This window comes from Perca flavescens, chromosome 11, assembly GCF_004354835.1.
Source record: "Perca flavescens isolate YP-PL-M2 chromosome 11, PFLA_1.0, whole genome shotgun sequence".
NCBI classification, from domain to species: domain Eukaryota; kingdom Metazoa; phylum Chordata; class Actinopteri; order Perciformes; family Percidae; genus Perca; species Perca flavescens.
Genome location: NC_041341.1, coordinates 21,361,312 through 21,384,570, shown reverse-complemented (window position 1 = coordinate 21,384,570; position 23,259 = coordinate 21,361,312). Strand labels below are relative to the sequence as shown.

General features: G+C 40.2%; 2 protein-coding genes across 3 annotated transcripts; both read left to right on the top strand.

Annotated features, from left to right (window-relative positions):
* The first annotated feature begins 285 nt into the window (after positions 1-285).
* Positions 286-13,468, top strand: ttc21b (tetratricopeptide repeat domain 21B). Of its 2 annotated transcripts, XM_028591670.1 has the most exons (29): positions 286-505; positions 850-979; positions 1,095-1,205; positions 1,304-1,470; positions 1,623-1,745; positions 2,140-2,297; positions 2,908-2,992; positions 3,149-3,247; positions 3,372-3,564; positions 3,667-3,764; positions 4,101-4,301; positions 4,545-4,674; positions 4,756-4,913; positions 5,291-5,515; positions 6,603-6,841; positions 7,292-7,364; positions 9,852-9,962; positions 10,046-10,184; positions 10,465-10,571; positions 10,765-10,953; positions 11,168-11,278; positions 11,371-11,452; positions 11,569-11,719; positions 11,800-11,961; positions 12,076-12,271; positions 12,594-12,818; positions 12,972-13,092; positions 13,190-13,257; positions 13,338-13,468. In XM_028591670.1, exons 1-29 carry the CDS (start codon positions 482-484, stop codon positions 13,413-13,415), a joined length of 3,954 nt encoding a protein of 1,317 aa, XP_028447471.1. In that variant the 5' UTR covers positions 286-481; the 3' UTR covers positions 13,416-13,468. The 2 variants fall into 2 exon arrangements, with proteins under 2 accessions (XP_028447471.1, XP_028447472.1); XM_028591671.1 differs by lacking the exons at positions 286-505; positions 850-979; positions 1,095-1,205; ... (1 more) ...; positions 1,623-1,745; positions 2,140-2,297 and adding an exon at positions 2,309-2,812.
* A 905-nt stretch (positions 13,469-14,373) lies between these two features.
* On the top strand, positions 14,374-22,797 carry galnt3 (UDP-N-acetyl-alpha-D-galactosamine:polypeptide N-acetylgalactosaminyltransferase 3 (GalNAc-T3)). Its single transcript, XM_028591057.1, has 12 exons — positions 14,374-14,514; positions 15,068-15,330; positions 15,662-16,201; positions 17,084-17,256; positions 17,852-18,001; positions 18,210-18,444; positions 18,544-18,661; positions 18,802-19,002; positions 20,569-20,700; positions 20,927-21,028; positions 21,114-21,266; positions 21,378-22,797. Exons 3-12 carry the CDS (start codon positions 15,666-15,668, stop codon positions 21,489-21,491), a joined length of 1,914 nt encoding a protein of 637 aa, XP_028446858.1. The 5' UTR covers positions 14,374-14,514; positions 15,068-15,330; positions 15,662-15,665; the 3' UTR covers positions 21,492-22,797.
* Positions 22,798-23,259: the final 462 nt, after the last annotated feature.

Genomic DNA, 23,259 nt, shown 5'->3' with positions numbered 1-23,259 from the left:
TAGAGATACAAAGGCGACACTAGGTCGAGTCGACTCAAATGTAAAAATGGCGTCCATAGAGGTGGTACTATGTTCCTGAGTTTAATCTGTCAGGCTCACTGCAAGACTGAGAGGCCATTGAAACTGTTTACCAACGCTGTTTACCAATCATCACCCAAACAACCCTTACTAAATAAATGTTTAGAATGCAGAAACAATAGAATCTATGGTTGGGGTTTTGGTCTGCCAATCATACTCAAGGAGGCAGATACAAGCAGCAAGCGAATAAGTGGTGCCTGAAAGGAAAGAATCAGGGAAAAGAATACTTCCTTAATATGTAGCTGTTACTAAGTTACCGGGCAACGCTAAAGGAGTTGGTGCAAGATTGCGAAAACCCAACAAAAAAAAACCAAAATATCTATGCTAAAGTACAATACGCACAGGTTGAATTATTATTATTTTTACGTCAGTTACTGTTTAAGCACAAAGCGTCTCAGCCAAGATGGAGGATGAAGAGACAACGTTGGTAAGCGAGCATGTTTTATTGATACGCTAGCTAACTAGCTAACGTTACAGCAAACCAATGCTCCAGATATAATGTTAACGCTGAACCAGTCAAAATGGCAAAATGATACAGAGTGAGAAGTAACACTGTTAACGTTAGGTATAAACTTTTCGTCAGACCTTTCAAAAAGTAATAATAGCTGTGGCGAAGAATGATATCGGCTAACGTTAATGTCAGTTACGTTATTTAACGTTAACTAAGTTAGCTAACATAACGTTACTGAAGCTAAACGCAGGGTTCCTTTTTTAACGTTGTGTTTCCATGTCACTTTGTGTCACGCAGTGATCTTTCTGTTTTTTCCACAGGCTTTGATCAGGTGCTATTGCTATGAAAAGTATTTTAATCACGCTGTAAACGCTGCAGCAGCTGCTAAGAGGAAATTCAGCAATGATCCTATATACAGTTTTTTTCATGCATATGGTACCCTAATGCAAGGTAAGCTTAAAAGAATAAAATTACAGCAATAGTTGTTATAGTTATAACAATAGAATGGACCATTTCTGGTTAGACTAGTGTATATTTGTCATCTTATGTCATTATTTTAATACAGATCAAATTCAAGAAGCCTCAATAGAGTTGGACACAATAAGAGATAGTCAAGATGTATCTCTCTGCACATTAATGGCCCTTGTCTATGCTGAGAAAAAAAAGACAAACCCAGGTGAGCCAACATAGTCCTTTTTATTTATATCACAGATGTTTGCGCAAAGGACTGGACACGCATGTTGGTAATATTCTAATAAGTCTTTATATTCACAGACAGAGAAGTCATTCAAGAACTTGATGCTAAGGTCAAAGAGGATCGTAAAAGTGCACCTCCCAAGAGTCTGTACTATGCTGGGATGTTTCTCTGGCTATTAGGGCGAAATGATAAGGCAAGGGAGTACATAGAGAGAATGATCAAACTTTCCAATGGCTCGAGAGAGGTGAGATTAGCATTTTTGTCATTTAGAAATGCATCAGTATCACTTTTACATTTTCATGCAAAGTCTTGAAATGTATGTAATGTTAAGAGGGGCATTCTGACTTCTCACCCATTTGCACTCTTGTAAAATGTTGACTGATATGTGTTGTTCAGGGTATAATCTTAAAAGCCTGGATAGATGTGACATCTGGTAAAGACACCTACGCCAGAAAGGCTGGAAAGTACTTTGATGAAGGACTGAAAGAGAGAGCAGATGTTTTTGCCCTGATGGGAAAGGTGAGATGTGGATTACAAATCCATATTTAATAATCTTTCTCAATCACAGCTGAATATGTTACAATGCTATAATTTCTCATATTTCCTATGCCTCTTATAGTACTTATTGTGTTTCTAATTGACTCTGTGTTTTATTTGTCCCTTGCAAAAACCGTGATTGGTGTATAATTACTGTTAAGTTCAGCTATTCCATTTATCATGAAATATCTTTCAGTTTTTTTGGAGTGTATTGTTTGGATTATTCTTCTGTAACTTGCTTTAATTTATGTTCTTGAAAGGTTTATTATTATTAGACAGTAAGACATTTTGCTCATATTGAATACGAAAGTAATAATAATATTGGGTACAAGCTCAGGTGTATGATAAACCCTAAGTGACGTTTTGTCTGTTCTAGGCACAATACTATGAATATCGTCAGAACTACTCCGGAGCACTGGAGATGGTTAACCAGGTCATTGTTAGCTTCCCTGGGTTCTTGCCTGCCCTCGTCAAGAAGATGAAACTGTTGCTCAGCCTTCAAGACTGGGAGCAAACCATGGATGCAGCACACAGGTAATTGATGAGGTGGTTAGGTGGTTTCTCCTAAATCATACACAGGTCATGTCTTTCTTAGTCTAAGCCTATCTGAGGGTTACAATGTCTCTGGTGAGATCATAAAGCACAACGACATTTGTAATCACGACCAAGGATGCAAGAAAAAACATAATCTGCCTTACAAATGGCTCAGCATTCAAGTGCAAATAAAACACTAGCATGATGCCTTAAACCAGTGCATACTGATGAAGCCATTGTTTGTGCTCACCCCTCTGGACCTTGGCCAGTGTCAAACCGCATAAAAAGACCTTTCAGCCAAAGTGAAGAAGTCTAACACAATTCCAAGGATTTGCTGCTGCAGGTTTGCTGAAGAGAAAGAAGAGTTGCCCCAAGCTTAGAGCCGCTGTGGTGCCCTCGTGATGTGAAGTAGGATGGATGCAGACAGCAAACAGTATACTTCACATCCTTTGATGGCCTTCACAGTTCCTTTTAGTTTTAATGTTATTTGTCTGGCTCAACTCAGTACTGCAGCAGTAGTCATATATTATATTACTATTAATCAATGAAATTTAAGCTTATCAAGTGTGGGAGATGGACTTCATTCACAGTGCCTTGTGTCATATTTCAGGCTTTTACAGAAGGATAAAAATAATCTGGAGGCACTACGGATGCTAGCTCTACATTCTTTATGTAGAGATGGAGATATTACTGAGGTAAAGTTCACATTTCTACTTAATTTTTTAACTGGTAGGGATTATAAATCGGCAGGAATTAAAAAAAAAAATTGTACACACTGGCATTTACCATCATGGAGCTGTGGTGAAGTGCTGATCAATTTACAGAAGCGGTTTTTATATCCTTCTTGGCAGTCGGTAAAGCAGCTTTCAAACCTCATCAGCAGCTTGGAGATTCTGGAACCACACAACCCAGAGCTTTTGTACAGGATGTCTCTAGCTTTTACACGTGTTGTAAGACAATTTTCACTTTTCTTTCTAAATTCCTAATAGTAAACCGTTTTGGTCCTCATTACGTCTAAGGAGTTGTTTGACTTGTATGGAATTTCAGCAGTTACAGTGTTTCTTGTTTTCATAGTGCGGACGAAATGAGAAATTGATTGAGCAGACGTTTAGGATGGTGGAAAGAGCCTTCTCTGTGGCAGCAGGGGACTCTGATTTAGCCACAGAGTTGGGCTACCAGATGGTGCTTCAGGGCAGAATCAAGGAGGCTATGAAGTGGTACAAGACAGCCATGACTCTGGATGAGACAAGTGTTTCTGCTTTGATTGGTAACATGTTACCATTATTTACCTGTTGTCTCAATGACACTCAGCGTTCATACATACATTTTTTATTTCTGAAGATATAACATTGTTTTTTTTGTCACTCAGGTATAATTCGTTGCCAGCTGATAGAGGGCCAACTTGAAGACGCAGAACAACAGTTGGAATTTCTCACAGAGATTCAACAATCTATTGGAAAATCAGGGGTAACGTCTTTTTATAGAGGCTGACAACAAAAAAATGTTTTCCACTCCAGCAAGAGTATCCTAGAGGAAGAGGCTTATCATGGTTTAATTTATTATGCTTTAAAAACTGTTTGAAAAGCACTAAGCAAGAGCACCTGGCCGGATAGGCAGCAGCTGCTCCTGTAGATCTTCAGTGTTTTCCTTTCAGTTATTCTTCCCGTGAGACTTTTTGTTTTTTTGCTTGTGTTTTTGATCCATCTTGTACAGAATGCCGAGTCAAGTTTTCCTCTCTGCTACCTACCTCTACCATCTTTGCATTTCTCCATCTATAAGTAAATCATTTTTTGTTACCCTCAGGAGCTACTCTACCTACGTGCCATTCTGGCAGTGAAAAAGCGGCGGCCCCAGGAAGAAGTCACCAATCTGTTGAATGATGCAGTGGACACACACTTCTCCACACTTCAGGGTTTGCCTCTGGGAGTGGAGTACTTTGAAAAGCTGAACCCTGACTTCCTGTTGGAGATAGTCAAAGAGTATCTTGCACTGTGTCCAGCTAAGGTACGACTGGGAGACTCATCAATGACAGGGTGCCTGTTGTTCCTTAAAATGTGTGTGTAAATCCTGGGCCTTAAATTTGGGCAGTGCAAGAGAGCATCAGTTAGTTATGCATTAATTTTGATACTCATGATTTTTTATTTCACACATTTGGGTTAAGTCTGATATGTATATGCATCCTGTCTTAGTGAGACTTATCAAAAAATTATAGAATGTGTGCATTAAAAACGACTTTTACTGTTTTAGCCTTCAGCCCAGGGCCAGTCTCCTGCTCCTCAGCTCCAGCACTGTGCCACATTGTTGGATACTGTGGTCAAGATTGTGCCAGGTCTCCCTCAAGGGGTATTCCTTCTAGCCAAAGTCAGATATCAGTCTGGTGAGCCCTGCATTTAAAATATGTTTTGGTTTTTTTTTTGCAAATGCTATTTTAAACTGCATTGTTTCTGTGTTTATTCAGGTGACATTGATGCTGCGCAGAGCAGTCTTCAACATTGTCTGGACCAGTGCCCTTCTCATGCAGATGCTCATCTGCTAATGGCACAGCTCCATTTACTGCAGGGTAACTTCTCAATGTGTTCCCAGTCTCTTGAACTCTGCCTCAGCCATAACTTTGAGGTAAGATCACCACCAAGATGGACAGTATTATTGGCTGCTAAATGTTTACGAGACAGTGTGCATTCAGGCACTTATAGGACCCATGACTAATGTGCAAATACATTGCAGCTTTATTTGTAACATTTAGGAGCATTTCAGCTGGTCCTCAGTTAGGCATAGTAATACAGAAAAGGGTGTCGCTGAAGGGAAGAAGAAAATTGCATTCGGTAAATATACTTTGTCTCCAAAGAGGGGAACATGAAGATGTTGTCAGCAGTGACAAGATATCAGTGTATATTGTTAAATGCCAACAGTTAGCTGGGTTGGGATGATCAAAATTACTTCTGTGGTGAATGTTATTCTTGTCTAAATGGGTCGTGACTTCTCGTCTATTCCAGATTCGAGAACATCCGTTGTACCACCTGATCAAGGCTCAGGCTAAGAAGAAAATGGGCGAGCTGACGGAGGCTATTCAGACACTGCAGATGGCCATGAGTCTTCCCGGTGTCCGCAGAGCTGGATCCTCGTCCAAGTCCAAGAACAAGAAGATTGAGCTGAGTCCTACTGACTGTCTCTCTGTGTTCTTGGAGTTAGCTGAGGCTCTGTGGCTCAACGGAGAACAGGTAACATTTTGAGTTTTGATGTATGAAGACTTGTACATGATACTATCCTCTAGATCAGTGGTTCCCAACCTGGGGTCCGGGCACCCCTTAGGGGGGCGGCAAAGGTCACAGGGGGGGCGCAAGTCTTTATCTGGTTTAAGGTTGAGGTAAAAAAAAAAATATTTGCACATGTTAAACAAATTATGATAATACACTAGAATATATAATGTGTACAAAAGTCAGTATGAAAATTTTTGTTTTAGGCTACTTAGTAGGCCAAACCTCCGGGACCTCTTAACCTGTGGCCCTTGCTGTCATCAGGTCAGCTGCTAGCTGCTATCTTCCTCATTTTTCCTGCCGCCAAGGCATCACTATTTTATGAATGAAACATGGTGGAGAAATGTAAAAGTGCTGATAACTGCTCTGTATCAAAAAAGAAAGTAAGGCTCTATCTCGAGAGTTACCTCAACTTCAGTTTTGTGGGGGCTCAGCTTTTCTTAGACATGAGTAGGGGGGGCGCCAAGGAAAAAAGGTTGGGAACCACTGCTCTAGATATTGTTCTTTATGGTTGATGTTGATGAATTATAATTTAAGACGTTTCTCTATCTTTGAAACTGGTGAAGTGAGGACTAATGTAAAATGTAGATGTGTTTCAGTTTTGGGGAATTAACATAATGATGAGTTGAAAATGTGTACGTCTCTGATGAGTTTCAAAAAAGCTTTAAAAATAAAAAATAATTTAGGATTATGAAGTAATTTGATTATAATGTAAAATGACTAGGATTGTACTCAAGTGTTTAGTTTCATTTAGTTTTGTTTGATTTCTGTGTGATTTGATGGGGATTGTAGGTTAGGCATAAATAAGCTTTGGTTTCAGCCTATTCCTTTTTCGGTTAGCCACGGTGGCAAATTGTGGGAAATAATTCTTTCATGTATGTTAATCGAAATAAAATTATTAATCATCATCATCATCATCATGTGAAGCAGTGTACTCTGCTGTGATTATTTTATGGTTTTCATCCAAGTAGTGTTTTTGTGTTTTTCCACATTTGCCCCGCCTTGAAGGAAAAAATACAGCATACACTTGTGAATTTATTTAATATTTCAGCATGAAGCAGCAAAGGTGATGCAGGATGCCATCAATGAGTTCTCGGGAACCTCAGAGGAGCTACGTGTCACTATTGCCAATGCGGACCTGGCCCTGCTGCGTGGGGACACCGAGCTGGCACTGAGTATGCTCCGAAACATTACCCCTGAGCAGCCCTACTACATCCAAGCCAAGGAGAAAATGGCAGACATATATCTGAACCACAGAAAAGAGAAACGTCTGTATGCAAGCTGTTACAGGTGAGCGATACATCTGGATCCAAATGAACGGGGGGGGGGAGAAATAATCTTGATGTAAGATAGTAGCAGAACATATGAGTGACTATACTCCTTCTGAAACCTAATGCATTGTAAATGTTTGTCTCGAACCGTAATGGCTGAAACTTAATTAAATACATGACTCGAGGATATTCAGCCATAGTGCACCAACATTTCATCCAGCTGTGTCTGTAGTAGGAAGACCACAAGTGTAAAGTAAATCAAATTAAATCAAATTTAACTGAAGCCATTCATCCAGTAAAGATGAAATTTGCACAGCTGCCTCTAGTCGTCTGCTGGTCTCTGATGCTACTGGTATTAACGGCTGAGACGTAGTAAAGCTTGACTGAACCCCAGACCATCAGAGACCTACTGTAGGAATACATGTTGAAGTACACCATATGTGATGTGATATATTTGTCTTTTCTCCAGAGAAATGGTGGAGAAGCTGCCCAGCCCTCACACATACCTCTTATTAGGTGATGCCTACATGAACATTCAAGAAGTAAGTGTTCGATGTGATTCATCTGTGTCTTATGCGATATGTTTTGGGACTGATATGTGTGGCTATTGGCTTTAAATGTGCTGCGTGCATCAAATAAGCATATTCTTGTAAGTCTAATCACAGTTTTATTTAGTTTTTAAGTCTTTTATACCTTTTTTTTCAAAAAGTCAAAGGTGTAATGAAAAGCTGTCCGTCAGAGAGATTATAATTAGAAGAGTTATACAAATGTGAAGCCTCCGTATGGTGTAATCACTCCTGTTCTGAATGTCTTTACACTTCTACATTCCTTGTCTTACCATTCATGTAAAGGAGCCTTGCTGTTTTTTCTCTGCTGTGTTGTGTTTGAGCTGTAATGAAGTTTATCACCAAGGTCTTACCTTGGATGATTACTGTCTAAAAGGAACATAGGGTGTCCCAATATCCAATCCTTGCCCTGCAGTTGAGAGCAGCATGATAAATCCGAATGGTTTTGGGGATGCTTTTCTGTAAAATATAGAAAACTTACAAGGAACGCTCCGCAATGCTACTGCACATATCTCTGAAAGAGGAGCCAGGAATTGAGCACATTTCTGGTGGAGTGAGCTATCAAACTGAAAGGTTACGTCATGAAACATTATCTAGAATCCCCAAAACATTGTTTAGACACAGGGTGTCTCCATCTTTGATAATCAGTGTAAGCATCTTAGAGACTGAATGAGTGCAACGCAAGTCGTCGGCCCTAAATTGGACATTAAATAAACAAATCTACTCCCCCTCTTGGCAGAGCATATATGCATTTATTTCAATAATTTGGCCTTTTCTCAGTTTTCCATGTGTCCTGGAAAACCTGAGAAAATGTACACTAGTTTTCAAGTTGATCTCAAATATGAGAGGAGAAATTAACCCTTGTGTTGTCTTCCCGTCAAAACCATTAACTTTTTGTCCTTATGGGTCAAAATTGAATATTATTTTTTAACGTTTTTGTGACTTTTTTCAAAACTTTGTATATTCATGGTCAATAAACCTCATTTATGTGACATAATTATATATTAATTATTTTTAACACATAGTTAAAATCAGAGGATGTTGAGTGGATCACAATTTAGTCAGGATATACTGTTTTGAAACCATTTAAACTGGTTTAAACTTAAATTGTTTTAAATGCTATAAAATTGAATAAAACACCCATAGTTCAATGAAAGTAATCATCAGTTTTATATGCAAAGAATGTTTTATGGGTTCCATTCAACTTGCATCCATGTTCATTTTGGGCAATTTGGATGAAAGAAACACATATTTGTGATATAAAAAACTTTGAAAACGGGTCAAATTTGCCCCTAAGACAACACAAGGGTTAAATGTCCTGGAAAATAGTGTGTTGAGAGTGAATTCAATTAAATTCAAATAACTTTGTTTGTCCCCAAAGGGCAATTAAGAGGCACGAAGAGCAGCACACAAAGGACAGTTCACAGACAAGATTCAAATACGGATACATGAATAACATTGTGATGGACAAGGTCAATACAAACCACAATTTCAAGGTGCTGTGGTGCAATTCTTAAATTTACCCATCTTAACTCAACTTAGCACTTAACCCTAAAATAAATATTAAAATACTGTGCTCTGTCTCGACAGACAACCACATACTTCAATCAAGTTTTCAGAATAACAGGAAACACTTTATTAACGTGATATAATGCTCTCCTTACCTCCTGTAGAGGGAGAGCAAGCTGTTAGAAATCCTGCAACAGCAAGCAGTTAAGTTAACAGCTGTTTAGGACAGATAGGAATCAAGTATTTTAAAATCACCCACTGCATGGATAGTACACAGAGGATCATGAACAGCACACCCCCTGGGAACAGAAGCTTAACAAAAATCAACTCATTACTAGGTCAGAGGAAACTACAGTAGAAGATTGTGACACATTATTTGATATAGGCTATATAAAGGAGAAAATAGGATGAATGGTTACCACACACTGTTTTACTCACATGTTCAAGGGAAATAAGCACTGTAGGCAATATTAGAGAAATAGTTTAGGAAATTATTTTCTCATTTATGCACAACCCAGAATGTTAGGTAATAGGGGTGAATAAACGTAGCTGATTTTCTAATTATTATAGTAAATTATTATTTAGTGGTCTTGTCCCTACACTCGTAACAAACAGTGAAACACTCATAGAACGAAAGTCTCATCAGAAGGTTGTTCAGTAATGATTTACTTTGGAAAGGGACACATTGTGCCTGCATCTAAGTGATTTGAGGAAGATGAAACAGGAAGTCAAAGAGGAGGAGGTATGGTCACCTCTTAAGGTCACAGGCATGTTGACACATACTCATTCAAGGCTACATAGATCTTATCCTAGCCTTAAAGGTGTTTACCACATGTTTGCAACAATTTGTAAATAATGAAATGCATTTTCTTTCTGGAATACTTTCCTTGACTTTCGGAATAATATTTACAAAAACTTCAAACCAACAACCCTGTCCAATTTGTTATTCCTCAGCCTGAGAAAGCCATTGAGGTTTTTGAGCAAGCTCTGAAGAAAAACCCCAAAGATGGTGCTTTAGCCAGCAAGATTGGGAAAGCCCTGGTCAAGACTCATAACTACGTCAAGGTTTGTGTCATACACTCATTTAAAGATAAACACGATTCACCAACAGAAAGAAACAGTGTTGACACAAGGCTGTTGTTACGCAGGCAATAAATTACTACGAAGCAGCCCTAAAGACGGAGCAACAGAACTTCCTCCGCTACGACCTGGCTGAGCTGCTGAGGAAGATGAAGCAATATGAGCGCTGTGAGAGAGTCCTGCAAGAAGCTCTGGTCCATGAGCCAGGTACTTCAGACATCACAATTTTTACAACACCGTGAACTCCTGACGTCAAAAACACCACAAGAGAATCTAGTCATTATGATGTTTGTGCAATTGCAAATAATGTTTAAGTATAAACAACTCGATGCAAAGAAAATATTAGCAAATATGCTTTATGGCAATGCCAAGCAGCTTTGAATTTGTAAAGCAGTTTAAAACTTCTCTCTTTGTGTGACTGATTGTTTTTAGTTGCTTATTGTTTAGTTGCCTTTTTAACTGGACTTTTTTCTTTGGACCTACCCAGTGAATGAACTGCCGGTGCTCTCGGATGATTGCCGTTATCTGGTCCTGTTGGCAAAGATCCAAAATAAGGTCGACAAAAATGAGGAAGCCTTACTTTCCCTACAAAGAGTAAGTGGTTGCAGAAGTGATGCTGCTCTCTGAGACGTTGTCATCTTTTCACATTTTGTAACCAATATTTTTTGCGTGATTATTTCCAAGCAAAACTTGCCAGTCCGCCTAAAAAGACAGACAAAGTAACTTCATTAGGATGATGTTTATTATTGTTTTCAAAATGAGGTTGTGATTTTGTGATTGTGTATAGGCCCGGGATGTGCAGGCCAAGGTGCTGAAGCGGGTGCAGTTGGAGCAGCCTGACGCCGTCCCCATGCAGAAGCAGCTTGCAGCCGAGATCTGCGCTGAGATCGCTAAACACTACGCAAGTCAGAGGGGCTATGAGAGAGCAGTCAAATTCTACAAAGAAGCTCTTGTGTATTGTGAGACTGATCGCAAGGTCAGTGCAGCTGAATCAAAAACGTCCTGTGTACTCACTGCAGCTGTGGTTACCAAGCACTGGCATCTTTTAAAGTCTGGGGCTTGTGTTTGTGAAATTTAGTGATCTTAGTTGTTGATAGTTTGATTTAAGAGAAATCTGAATTATTTACTCTACATTATTTTAACAAGAATGTTGTCACATGAATTCAAATGAATGCTGTTCTTGTTCCTAGGTGATGCTGGAGTTGGCACGGTTGTACCTTACTCTAGACGAGGTCGATGCGTGCCAGGAGCAGTGCAGCGTCATATTGAAGATTGACCAGTTTAACGAAGACGCAACCCTGGTTTGTTCTGTCTTACGCCACAGTTTTGACCGTAACCTTTTTTTTTTTTAACTAATTCATAGAACTTATTTCTTACATATGTTTGTCCTTAGATGACGGCTGACATTCTGTTTAGGAAGCAGGACTATGAAAAGGCAGTTTTCCACTTTCAACAACTCCTGGAGCGCAAACCAGGTGCAATAAAGACACATTTAAAAAAAGTTTTAAAAGTTGCGGTGAATGTAAATATGAATTGGTGATCTGACCTTCTCTAAATGGAAAGCATAATAACTTACACCTGTTGCTTTCAGACAACTACCCAACACTGTCACGTCTCATTGACTTGTTGAGGAGGGCAGGGAAGTTGGAAGAAGTTCTCAGATTTCTTGATATGGCAGAAAAACATTCTTCCAGGACTAAGTTTGACCCCGGGTTCAACTACTGCAAAGGACTTTATCTTTGGTAAGTTCGGAAGAGCCTTTCCTCGGAATATGGCGACATCTGTTTAGAGATTAGCGACTAAACTTGTGCTTGCTGCTCAGGTTCACAGGAGAACCTAATGATGCTCTGTGGCACTTCAACAAAGCACGGAAAGACAACGATTGGGGTCAGAATGCTGTGTATAACATGATTGAAATCTACCTAAATCCTGACAATGAAACCATAGGAGGAGAAGTATTTGAGAATTTAGATGGTGAAATTGGGTAAGTGGCAGTAGACGCATACAAAGACTCTAGACTTAATACAGTTAATATTCTTGTGTTTGAAACCCACAGACTTATTACAGACATCTAATGCTTACCTTTGTCTCTCACCAGGAACTCCACAGAAAAGCAGGAGTCAGAACAGCTTGCTGTGAGAACAGCCGAGAAACTGCTGAAGGAGTTAAAGGCTGAGACACCAGGAGGACACACACAGATTCGCATCCTGGAGAACTGCTGCTTACTGGCCACTAAACAGAAGGCCAATGTAGAGAAAGCCCTCAGTGTTTTCACTGAGATTGCAAACAATGAGGTAAGTAATCCCCAGGTGGCGTGCATGAGTTACATCACTCTCGGTTGAGTAAATATACCCACACTGTGCATTAAGTCACTCTTAATGTCAGTCACTCCATTTGGTTGTAAACTGCACGTTACACTCTATCAGGCTGAATTTTAATGGAGCATGTACAGTATATGTCGTTGCTTGTACGGTTGTAATTCAGTTTTGTGAATTTTATTTATTAAAAAAACACAACTTTATGTCTTGAAATGAAGTTCGTATGGTTTTGGTGGAAACAAATGGAAGAAGGATAGTGGGGGAAGTGTCTTAAACAGGATTCTTTGGTTGAATTCAGAAAGACCACGTGCCAGCTCTGTTGGCCATGGCAACAGCTTACATGGTGCTGAAACAGACTCCAAGAGCCAGGAACCAGCTCAAACGCATAGCTAAGATGAACTGGAACCTTGTTGACGCCGATGAGTTTGAGAAAAGCTGGCTGCTTTTGGCAGACATCTACATCCATTCAGGGAAGTATGACATGGCCGGGGACCTCTTGAAGAGATGCCACAATCATAACAAGGTCAGCCTGAAAATATTGTCTCTGCCTTTAAAAGGCTGTCCAATTTACACAAAACCTATTCCCTGTACTTTTGCAGATTTGCGTTACTTTTCATTGTTGAGGCTGTCTTTAAGTAAATTTCTTTGTGATAATAATTGCACTTTTTTTCCACAGTCATGCTGTAAAGCTTATGAATATCTGGGCTACATAATGGAAAAAGAGCAGGCATTCCGTGATGCAGCACTCAACTATGAACTGGCTTGGAAATATGGAAATCGGACAAACCCAACTATTGGTATGTCAACCAAAATCACGTCCAGTTCTATTTATAAGGACAAAAGGGATTAAAAGAATTATATTTCTAACATATACTGTCTGTTTGTTTATGTCAGGATACAAGCTTGCTTTCAACTACTTAAAAGCAAAGAGGCATGTTGATGCCATAGATGTGTGTCATAAGGTGAGACACCTGTGGATGTTTACAGTTTGAGAGATTAGATCTGTTTTTATACCATGATTAATCTTAGCTTCCGTCCTCAGGTTCTGGCTGCTCATCCAAATTATCCGAGAATGAGAAAGGACATCCTGGACAAAGCCCGTGCTGCCCTAAGAGCTTAATTGTGTGTGTGTGTGTGTGTGTGTGTGTGTGTGTGTGTGTGTGTGTGTGTGTGTGTGTGTGTGTGTGTGTGTGTGTGTGTGTGTGTGTGTGTGTGTGTGTGTGTGTGTGTGTGTGTGTGAGAATGAGAGAGATAATGAAGCCAATGTTTCTGTAATAAAAATGTGTTACTTTGATTCTACTTTTATTGATTGCCTTTTGCTGTCAAATTAAAATACTTAGTTGTATTATTTGTTTGGGGGGGGGAACATAAACATATTGCTATGTAAATTTGAGTATATGAATAGTTGGGTGCTGGCAAAACTGAACTGGGAGAACACAGTGCAGAGGGGTTCAGACACATACTCAGCTGAAAGCATTTTTCTTTCATTCCTCACAAAGCCAAACTCCTAAACAACTTTTTTCAACTGATTTTGGAACATAAAAACAAGAGTCTTTAACATTAACATTTAAGCTTTGTTTATAAAAATGAATTGAAGTGTGGTCCATCTGTTAGACAACTTATTTTTATTTTGATACATGACATTTTCATGTCGTCTTTGAAATGATTTGCTACAGTTAATATATGAAAACCAAAATTGAAATGTTTTATCTTGTGATAAATATTAAGATGCAGATACATGTGGATGTATTACTGTTAAGCTTATATTTTGATAAATATCAAATAAAATAATTTAGATATGATCACAGATTTTATGCCTGATTTCTTTTCTACTAAAGATGTAACTGACGTTAATAAGCACATGTACCCTTCCGATTAAGATGTTCTGATTAGACAACTTATATCATCAAACAGTTGCCACATAGACAAACATTTACAAGCGTGACTGGAAGGGGAAAAAAGTAGGACACACTGAACATTTTAATGGACATAATAAACTGGATGCCTGCCGTGGATAGGAAGTGCTGAGGAACACAGTCACTACAGATGGAGTCACTGTGCAAGTCAAAGGCAGAGAGAACTCAAACTGGGCACCAGAGCAGGCTCCCTGCGGCTGGAATCCGCGTCTTTACTCCTTCAAGCATCCAACTCTTTATGAAGACCATCCGCTGTGGGGAACCTGCGAAATGTAAGGATTAGATGAACTACAGAGTCCTCTGGTGAGTGTCCGGTTTTACAACTTTAATCAGTAGGCTAGTAACTGAACCTCAAATTGATTCATAATCTAGGCAGATTCGCTTCCATGCGAAAGGACGCTTTTCTTAAATGCAGTTTGGACCGTATTCGTTTTTAGTTAGTGGTGAAGTTCATAAGTTTAAGCTCTGTTTGCGAGATGTGGTGTTTTCTCAGAGAACCTGATTGGATGCGGTGCGATGTGTGTGGGACATAGCGCGTTCCTCCGTTTTGTGTAACCCAGCAACTGTCCCAGTGAATGACCAGTTGAACAAATCCTATTGGCACCATTATTGAATCTGAGGAACTCCGTGGAGAACACAGTCTGCAATATTCCTGAAGTCAGAGTGACTGCAGGCCACTTTAGCCTATCTATCAATAGGTTTGTCACAGGAAATGTTTGATTCAGCAGTGATTTTGTCAAATAATATATATTTTTAAAAAGGTTATCACATGACATAAGTCAAACTACAGGGCAAACAAGGCCATCGCCAAACTTGTTTAATGATGATCGCCTCAATGGTTTCTCACGTTTTTCAGGTATGGATTGTGACACGCAGAAGTTCTCTCTGCGCATGCGCGCCAGCACGTCTCCTCCCTCTACCTGAGAGGGGCGCACCTGGATCCAACGAGACGGAAGTTTTGTGGAGGCAGCACAGAACAAATTGTTTTTGTCTCCGCGAAAAGTTTCTTTGGAGTTCTAAGCAACTGATTGAGGATCTCCAATCGAAGCAGGATGTCATTCGTTGACATTTTAAAGAACAATTTAGGGTGTTTCTAACCTAACTGTTCCGCGTCTAATGGTAAGTGGTCTTTTCCCCAGAAGGAATCCAGAGCAGTTGTTGCTTAGCCTATTTCATAAGCCGTTTCTAAATATGTTAATATGTGTAGATGGCAGCAGACTTCTTAGCTTCACCAGGAACTGCTACACATTTCATTTGTTTTATTTCAGAGCAAGAAAAAAAATACTTGTTCGAAAAGTAGCCTACTATGTTAATGTAGTGACCTTGCAAGTAATGTAGCTTATCACTATGCTGTAGTTTTCTGAAACCCAGTGTCTTCACTTTGACTATTAGCATAGGCTACATTAATGCTGTTTACTCATCATTATATCATAATATGTATTGATTACAGCGGAATGCCAGTCCAAAGCCAGCCTGCTCTCTATTCAAGAAGAATGATAGCTCTCCGCAGAGTGCTCCGAAGGCGATTGCACCCAGTTAAACTGGCTATAGTGGCCCTTGTCTTTGTCACATTTGTGTTCTTCATACAATGGGAAGTTGGGAGCCAAAACCAACAGGAGGACCCGTGGCTGAAGGAGATGGCAGTGAAGCGGGATGCCATGCTGGGCATGGTGATGGGAGCTGTTAATAACTTCAGGGATGTGATTCCAAAGATGCAGATCAGAGCCCCTGTACGTCTGCCAGACAGGGCAGACAGTGGGTCCTGTCTGCCGGGTCACTACACTGCCGCTGAGCTCAGGCCAGCTCTGGAGCGGCCACCTCAGAACCCTGTTGCTCCTGGAGCAGCTGGGAAAGCTTTCCACACAGAATCACTGAGCACTGAGGAGCAGAAGGAGAAGGAGAGGGGTGAAGAGAAACACTGCTTTAACCTGTATGCCAGTGACCGCATCTCCTTGAGCAGAGACCTGGGCGCAGACACCAGACCACCAGAGTATGTCTACAATCTTTACGCTGTTCATAAAGCTGTGAAAAATCCCCCACCTTTGCCAAAAAATTGTCAATATATTTTCCAAATGATTTTGATTTCGAAACCTGTAATTGCACCACCTAGTGGGAGTAAATGCAGTTTTGGTGCTGTATAGTACTCTTCCTTCCCTATTACTAGGGATCGACCAAAGCAGAGAGACAGAGAAAGAGCTGTAGCGGAGCTAAAGTAGCACACATTTTAATTACTTAATTAACTTGAGGCCTATCGGTTATCGGGCAAATAAAACACCGATAGTCTACAGATAATCTGCAAACTGCCAAAAAACGGCCCGATAATCGGTCTATCTCTACTTATTACTACTCCATGAATTGATGTACTGGCCCTGAATATAAGTCACACACTGAAAAACACCCAAATAGATCAGTGTAGCCTAATATAAATGGGGCCTAACCCAAACACATTCATCATATTTGCTTTATGGAACTGGGGAAAATTTCAGGCAGAAACCACAGAGATGATTGTTCCGACTGGGAGTTTGTTTCAGCATGTCTGCCCAGTTACTGCGGCCAGTTCAGAAAGAAGCACAGTTATGTTTGGCACTGACTGTACATCCAAGTGTATGTTACTCCAAGTACATGTCGGTAGATAGTCAGTACATGACACAGACATAAAGCCTGTGCATGTACTGGCTATCTTATTAGGGAGAATAAAGTCTCTCCCACTCTGATATGGCAGATATTTCAAAGGCTGCCACACATGCGGTGTCACGGCTGAAATGGACACCCCACAAGGGAGAGTCTGCAGATGTAATAACTAGACTATTGTGCCACTCGGGAACTGTACAGGACAGTCAGATCTTTGTGCTCTTTCTCCTTCTTTTTGCAGATGTATTGAGCAAACCTTCAAGCGATGCCCCGCCTTGCCGACCACCAGTGTGATAATTGTGTTTCACAATGAGGCTTGGAGCACCCTGCTAAGGACAGTATACAGTGTCCTCCACACCTCCCCTGGCATTCTCCTCAAGGAGATCATCCTGGTGGACGACGCCAGCGTTGATGGTAACATTTAAAAGGACCCTTCAGGACCGCCCTGCTTTCTTTTGGGTTCAATTTCAGGCAGCATGTTGGTTGGGCAGCTTGCTGGTGTGCCTCGAAACGTGCAGAGAGGAGCTCCCTGCTCCCTCTGTGGCCACTGAACTGGGTTACAACAGGAAGCTAGTGAATATTCTTCTTAGAGGAATTAGCAGTGGTTGTGCTTAGAAATGAGTCAGTGTTAACTCTTGTCAACAGGTCTGATGTACTGTAGGAAGAAAACAAAATGCTGGAGAGTAGAGAGGTTTCAGGGAATGCAGGCGATCTGACTCTCTCAGCTTAGTTACTTGTAGTGAGCAGGACACAGATGGAGGCCTGCTGTTTAGCAGCTCTCCTGACAGCCATCCATGTTGAAGATGTAAGGAAGACGCTTTGTCCTTTTTCATCTGTTTGAGTTTTACCTTCCAGGCTGAGGACTGTGAATATGATCTATTGATCACTTAAGCGATACTTCAGACTTTATGAGACTGTTATATCGCTCATATTATTTCATCAGTTTTTCTAAATGTTCTTCTCAACCTCTCACTTTACTGTATGTCTAATGGAAATCCCATTATTGCAGAAGCGTTGAAGGACAAGCTGGATGAGTATTTGAAGCGGCTGAGCATTGTTCGAGTTGTCCGCCAGCGTGAAAGGAAAGGACTCATCACCGCTCGGCTGCTGGGTGCCTCCGTGGCCACCGGTGACACACTCACCTTTCTGGATGCTCACTGTTAGTGAACACCACTGACATTACTCGCACATTAATACCAGTTGCATGCCAGACACACCCTGACTTACACACCCGCAGCTCAACAACCTACTGTTTGCTCTTCTTAAAGTCCTCTGCATGGCCGCCACCCTTTTCCATTCCAAAATTAGCCATTCAGTGGTTATTGTTAAGAAATATGTTGTAATGTCTGATTTGCATGCATTAACAGGTGAATGCTTCAATGGATGGCTGGAGCCCCTGTTGGCCAGGATAGCAGAGAACTACACTGCAGTAGTGAGTCCTGATATAACCACTATTGATCTCAATACCTTTGAGTTTGTGAAACCGTCCCCGTATGGCCAGAACCACAACCGAGGAAATTTTGACTGGAGCCTTTCCTTCGGCTGGGAGAGTCTACCAGATCATGAGAAACAAAGGAGGAAGGATGAAACCTACCCGATCAAGTAAGCAACCAATGTACATGAATACAGAATAACAACTTTATATAAACTCTTGCTTCTTGTTGGAAGTCATTAAAAACATTAAACAAAATGTTTCTACAGGACTCCCACATTTGCTGGTGGGCTTTTCTCTATCTCAAAAGAATATTTCTACCATATTGGAAGCTATGATGAAAAAATGGAAATCTGGGGCGGTGAGAATATTGAAATGTCATTTAGGGTAAGACATTGCGAAGCTTTCATTCTGGATGTGCAGAAGTTTTGTCCATTATATATATTCCATTATCGTAACAGCTGTATAGGCTTGTCTACCAGCATGTCATTATACATCTGTTTGTGCTGTCTCCCATTAATCTGCAGGTGTGGCAGTGTGGCGGACAGCTGGAGATAATCCCTTGCTCCATTGTTGGTCATGTTTTCCGCACCAAGAGCCCCCACACCTTTCCCAAGGGCACACAAGTGATTGCTCGTAACCAGGTTCGACTGGCGGAGGTCTGGATGGACGACTACAAGGAGATCTTTTACCGCCGTAACCAGCAAGCTGCACAGATGGCAAAAGATGTACGTAGTGCTTCTGACTAGAGCTGCAACTACTGATTGTTTTCATTGTCGATTAATCGAGTTGTTTGTACTATAAACTGTAAGAAAATGAAGAAAAAAAAAAGTTGATCAGGGTTTCCCAAAGCCCAACGTGATGTCCTCAAATGTCTTGTTTTGTCTCATCTTAACGATTCAGTTTACTGTCATAGAGAAGTGCAGAAACTAGAAAAAATTAAGAGAATTTCATTTTCCAAAAACAACTCCAACTGATTAATCTATCGATCAAAATAGTTGGCGATCAATTTAATTGTTGACAACTAATCGATTAGTCTTAGCAGCTCTTCTTCTGACACTAATGTGACTTTGAAATCCTGTGTATCTGTCCTTTTAAATGCTGCAAATTGCTCTGCAGCATTATCTTTAACTTCTACTTCCCATGGTCATATGTTAGTGGTTTTTAAAGAGCACTTATAACCCCCCTGGGCCTGGAGGAAGTCTGCTCTGGTAAATGACACACAGGCTTTCAGCGTTTCCCAACATGTGGTCCTGGAGGTGCCATAAACACTTCCCTCGGGGCTGTACCTCACAGAGTGGGCCAGCCCTCTCCCACTGGCTTCAAACAGGCATGCCGTCATCAACAGCTTTATGGAATCCACTGTAGTAGCTATCGGTGTGTGCGCTAATGTGAGCAGCATCCTTGTCATTATAGAAAGTGCTCCAATTATTCAAGAGCATGAGGTGCCTGTGAATCCTTTAAAATGTGCTGCTACGTTTCCATTTTAAAACAGAACAGTGATCGACTACTTGTCTGTAGTTAATTTGTTCAACAAAGGACACATTAGAGCACTGGAACACATTTATTGACTTTAGAAAAGTAAAGCGATGATGATATTCAGAGTAAAAAAAAAAAGAATTCAATGGAATATTGTTTTTTTCCTTTTAAGGTTACGTCTAATTGTTTTTTGCAATGGAGTTGTATGTTTTATTTCTGTAATAGGTGCTCAGCTTCACCACAGACCGAAATATCTCAACAAGATAATAGATCGCCATGGTGCCCAGAGGATGAGTCCTAATGACTTTTCCTGGCTCTGACTATCCCGCTAAGTGCAACTATGACCTCATAGTGACATTTTTGTTTTTAGTGAAATATCTCAACACTTATTGGATGGATTGCAATGCAATTTACTACATGCATTCACATCACCCTCAGGATGACTCTGGTGATCTGTTTCCTCTAGCACTAGCATCAAGTCAAATTTTCTTACTATTACTAATACGTAATTTGGTTTATGATCAAGTACCTGCAACTCGCGCAAGTGCTTGTGTGGTCTTATATACTTTGAGCTCACCCTAATTCTTGATTTCAGTGCAGATGGCAACCTTTAGACAGATAACAAAAAAAAAGATATTTTTCGTCCGAGATCTCACAAAAGTGGTAAAGAATATTTTTAAGAGCATATCTGAAGGCAAGACGGAGCATCATTGCTTTGTGGGTAAACCTTGTTAAATGAGCCCTGTTAGTATCCCGCATGTCTGCAGTGTGTTGAGAATCAATGTAAAGGAACTGCTTTTGCATTGTTTCAACAGAGGGCCTTTGGAGAGATCTCCGAACGCATGGACCTCCGTGCGCGGCTGCAGTGCAAGAGCTTCTCGTGGTATTTGAAGAACGTTTATCCAGAAGTCTTCATGCCTGATCTCAACCCACTCCACTTTGGCTCAGTAAGATCACACACCCCACCACCAGCTCTCCTCTTTCCAAACCTCAGAACTCTGTCTAGCCACTGTGGGTTTCCACTTGGGATCTCCAGAGGGTACTGAGCAGTTCCAATTTGACACCACTGAAAGCACTCCAGAGAATAAAGTTGTTTGAACAGCTTGCAATGGATGTTAGTTTTTCATTTTGTTTCCTCTCACTGCTCTCCCCTTCCCTTCTCTTTCTCTGTAGGTGAAAAATGTCGGCAAAGACTCATGTCTGGATGTTGGAGAGAACAATGAGGGTGGGAAACAGCTGATCATGTACCCATGTCATGGACTAGGGGGAAACCAGGTCAGTCAGAGAATCTACCTTCTATCACTGATTGGTAAAAATATGATTCATTGTTGACGTCATTTTTTTGTTTCCTTTCCTGTAGTATTTTGAGTTCTCCACACATCACGAGATTAGACACAACATTCAGAAGGAGCTGTGTTTGCACGGGGCAGAGGGGACTGTGAAGCTGGAGGACTGCCAGTATAAAGGCAGGAACACATTTGTAGCAGCAGAGCAAAAATGGGAACTGAAGGATGTGAGTTTTATATTAATTTTATTTTTTGCGTTTTCTGTGTACTGATTTGTGATTTCAGATACTTGGGTTATCTTATTAGAAAATTAATAGTTTTGTCTTGTCTTTGTATAGAACCAGTTATTCTACATTCCAGGATGGAATATGTGTCTGAGTGCCCGTCATGAGCATCCCTCTCTGGCCCTCTGCAACCCCTCGGACATGTACCAGCTCTGGTCCTTCGTCTGAGTCTGCAAAGTGCCACTTTGCAGAATAGCCACTCTGTATGCATAGACGTACTAGGACATGAGTGTACTATACTGTATGCAGTTAACTTGCAGTCTTTTTTAGATTTATGACATTGAGTTTTAATTTATTTTTATACGTAGAAAAACTGAACTGCTGCTGCTGGGAAGTTTGGACTTTGGGGAGAAACCCCAGTGTGCCACTGCTGGAAAGGAAGCATTGAAACAATGATCCCAATCAGACTGTGAACTGAGATTCTTGAAACAATTAAGATGCACTGTGCTGACAAGTGCCTCTTTTGTGTTTGAGATGTATTCACTAGTCCAAGTCATTGCAACCAACGCGTGCAGAATGAGGTATATGAAGCCAACACTGAACATTTTCCTGTGAGACCCATGAATCTAAAACAAAATCATACAGAAAGACACAGTAGATGGGGTTAAAGTTGGACACACAAAAATACCATATGTTATGCACCAAAGAGATTGGAAGTGAAAACCTGAAACACACATAACTGTATGATGTGCATTGCCCCCCTTTTTAAAATAACTTTTTTTTTTAATAATACAAAACCTTTTATTTGCTACCATCCAGTGCCTTAGATGTAATTTTATACTGGGTGAGTTGAGTGGTGGAGGGATGGCTAGTGGTGTGGTGGGGTTGTTGCAGGATGCAGAACGATGGCTTCTACAGTGTTGTGATCAAAATGGTCTTCAGATCAGGATGGGAGTTCATACACTTTAATTCAATTATTTCCAGCTAACTATGAGACCAGAAAACATTTGCAAGGCAAAGATTTTATAATTTCTTTACAGTTGACAGTTTATTAGGTATAGCTAAAATGAATGCAGTCTAATACAACAACCCTGCAATAAATCCTCCCTTAACTAACATTATAATGTGGTGCTGTTAAATTATGTTGCACCATGCTTAGGTGTTTCTAATATTATGTCAAACGATTTTATAACCATTCTCCTCTTTTTAATTGCGGCAGGGTTTATCTGTAATATTTCCATTTTTTTTATACTTTGGTGTTTATCAAAAGGGAATTTTTAACATGAAATGAATGCACCGAAGGAATTCTAATTGTTGATCAAATGTCTGAAACGCTACATCTAAACTGGAGTCCACTAATGAATCTCTGGTGCAGGCACTAGTGTTTAGATGGCTGTGGAATATTGTAAATAACTTTAAGTTTCAGACTGGGTAAGAAACAACTGCAATGTGTGTTTGTAAACTGTCTATTTTTGCCTTGGTAGTAAGAAGAGGTCTTATTTTTAGGTTAATAAATTCAGTTGGGTAGCACTGAGCTATTTTGTCTCATTTCTTCATGTGATCTGCAGAGGGCGCTTTGCACTAAGAAATTACTGAACTGTACAATGTTGGCTAGCAATTTTAGCGTTTTTAATTAAATGTATTTCAAAACCATGTTAAAAATGAAACAACTGGAAATGAAAGTGTCTCCTTTTCTACAGTTGGAAAAGCAAACACATTGAAAACAATTGTACGATTTTGTGAAAAACGTTTGCATTTCACAGAATAAGAAATATAATGAAATAAATCAGGCACATGAAGCTTTACAACTCACAACCAGCATGAAACAAAAGACAATTTTAAGATAGTGAAGCAATTTACTTAATACAGACTTTTAGTAAACCACAATAAATACACATTTCAATATATCATTCATAATAAATACTGGAAAATAAAAATCAACACAGGTATCTTAACTGGATGCAGTTTCATTGTATCTAGCCTTCTCATACTGTAT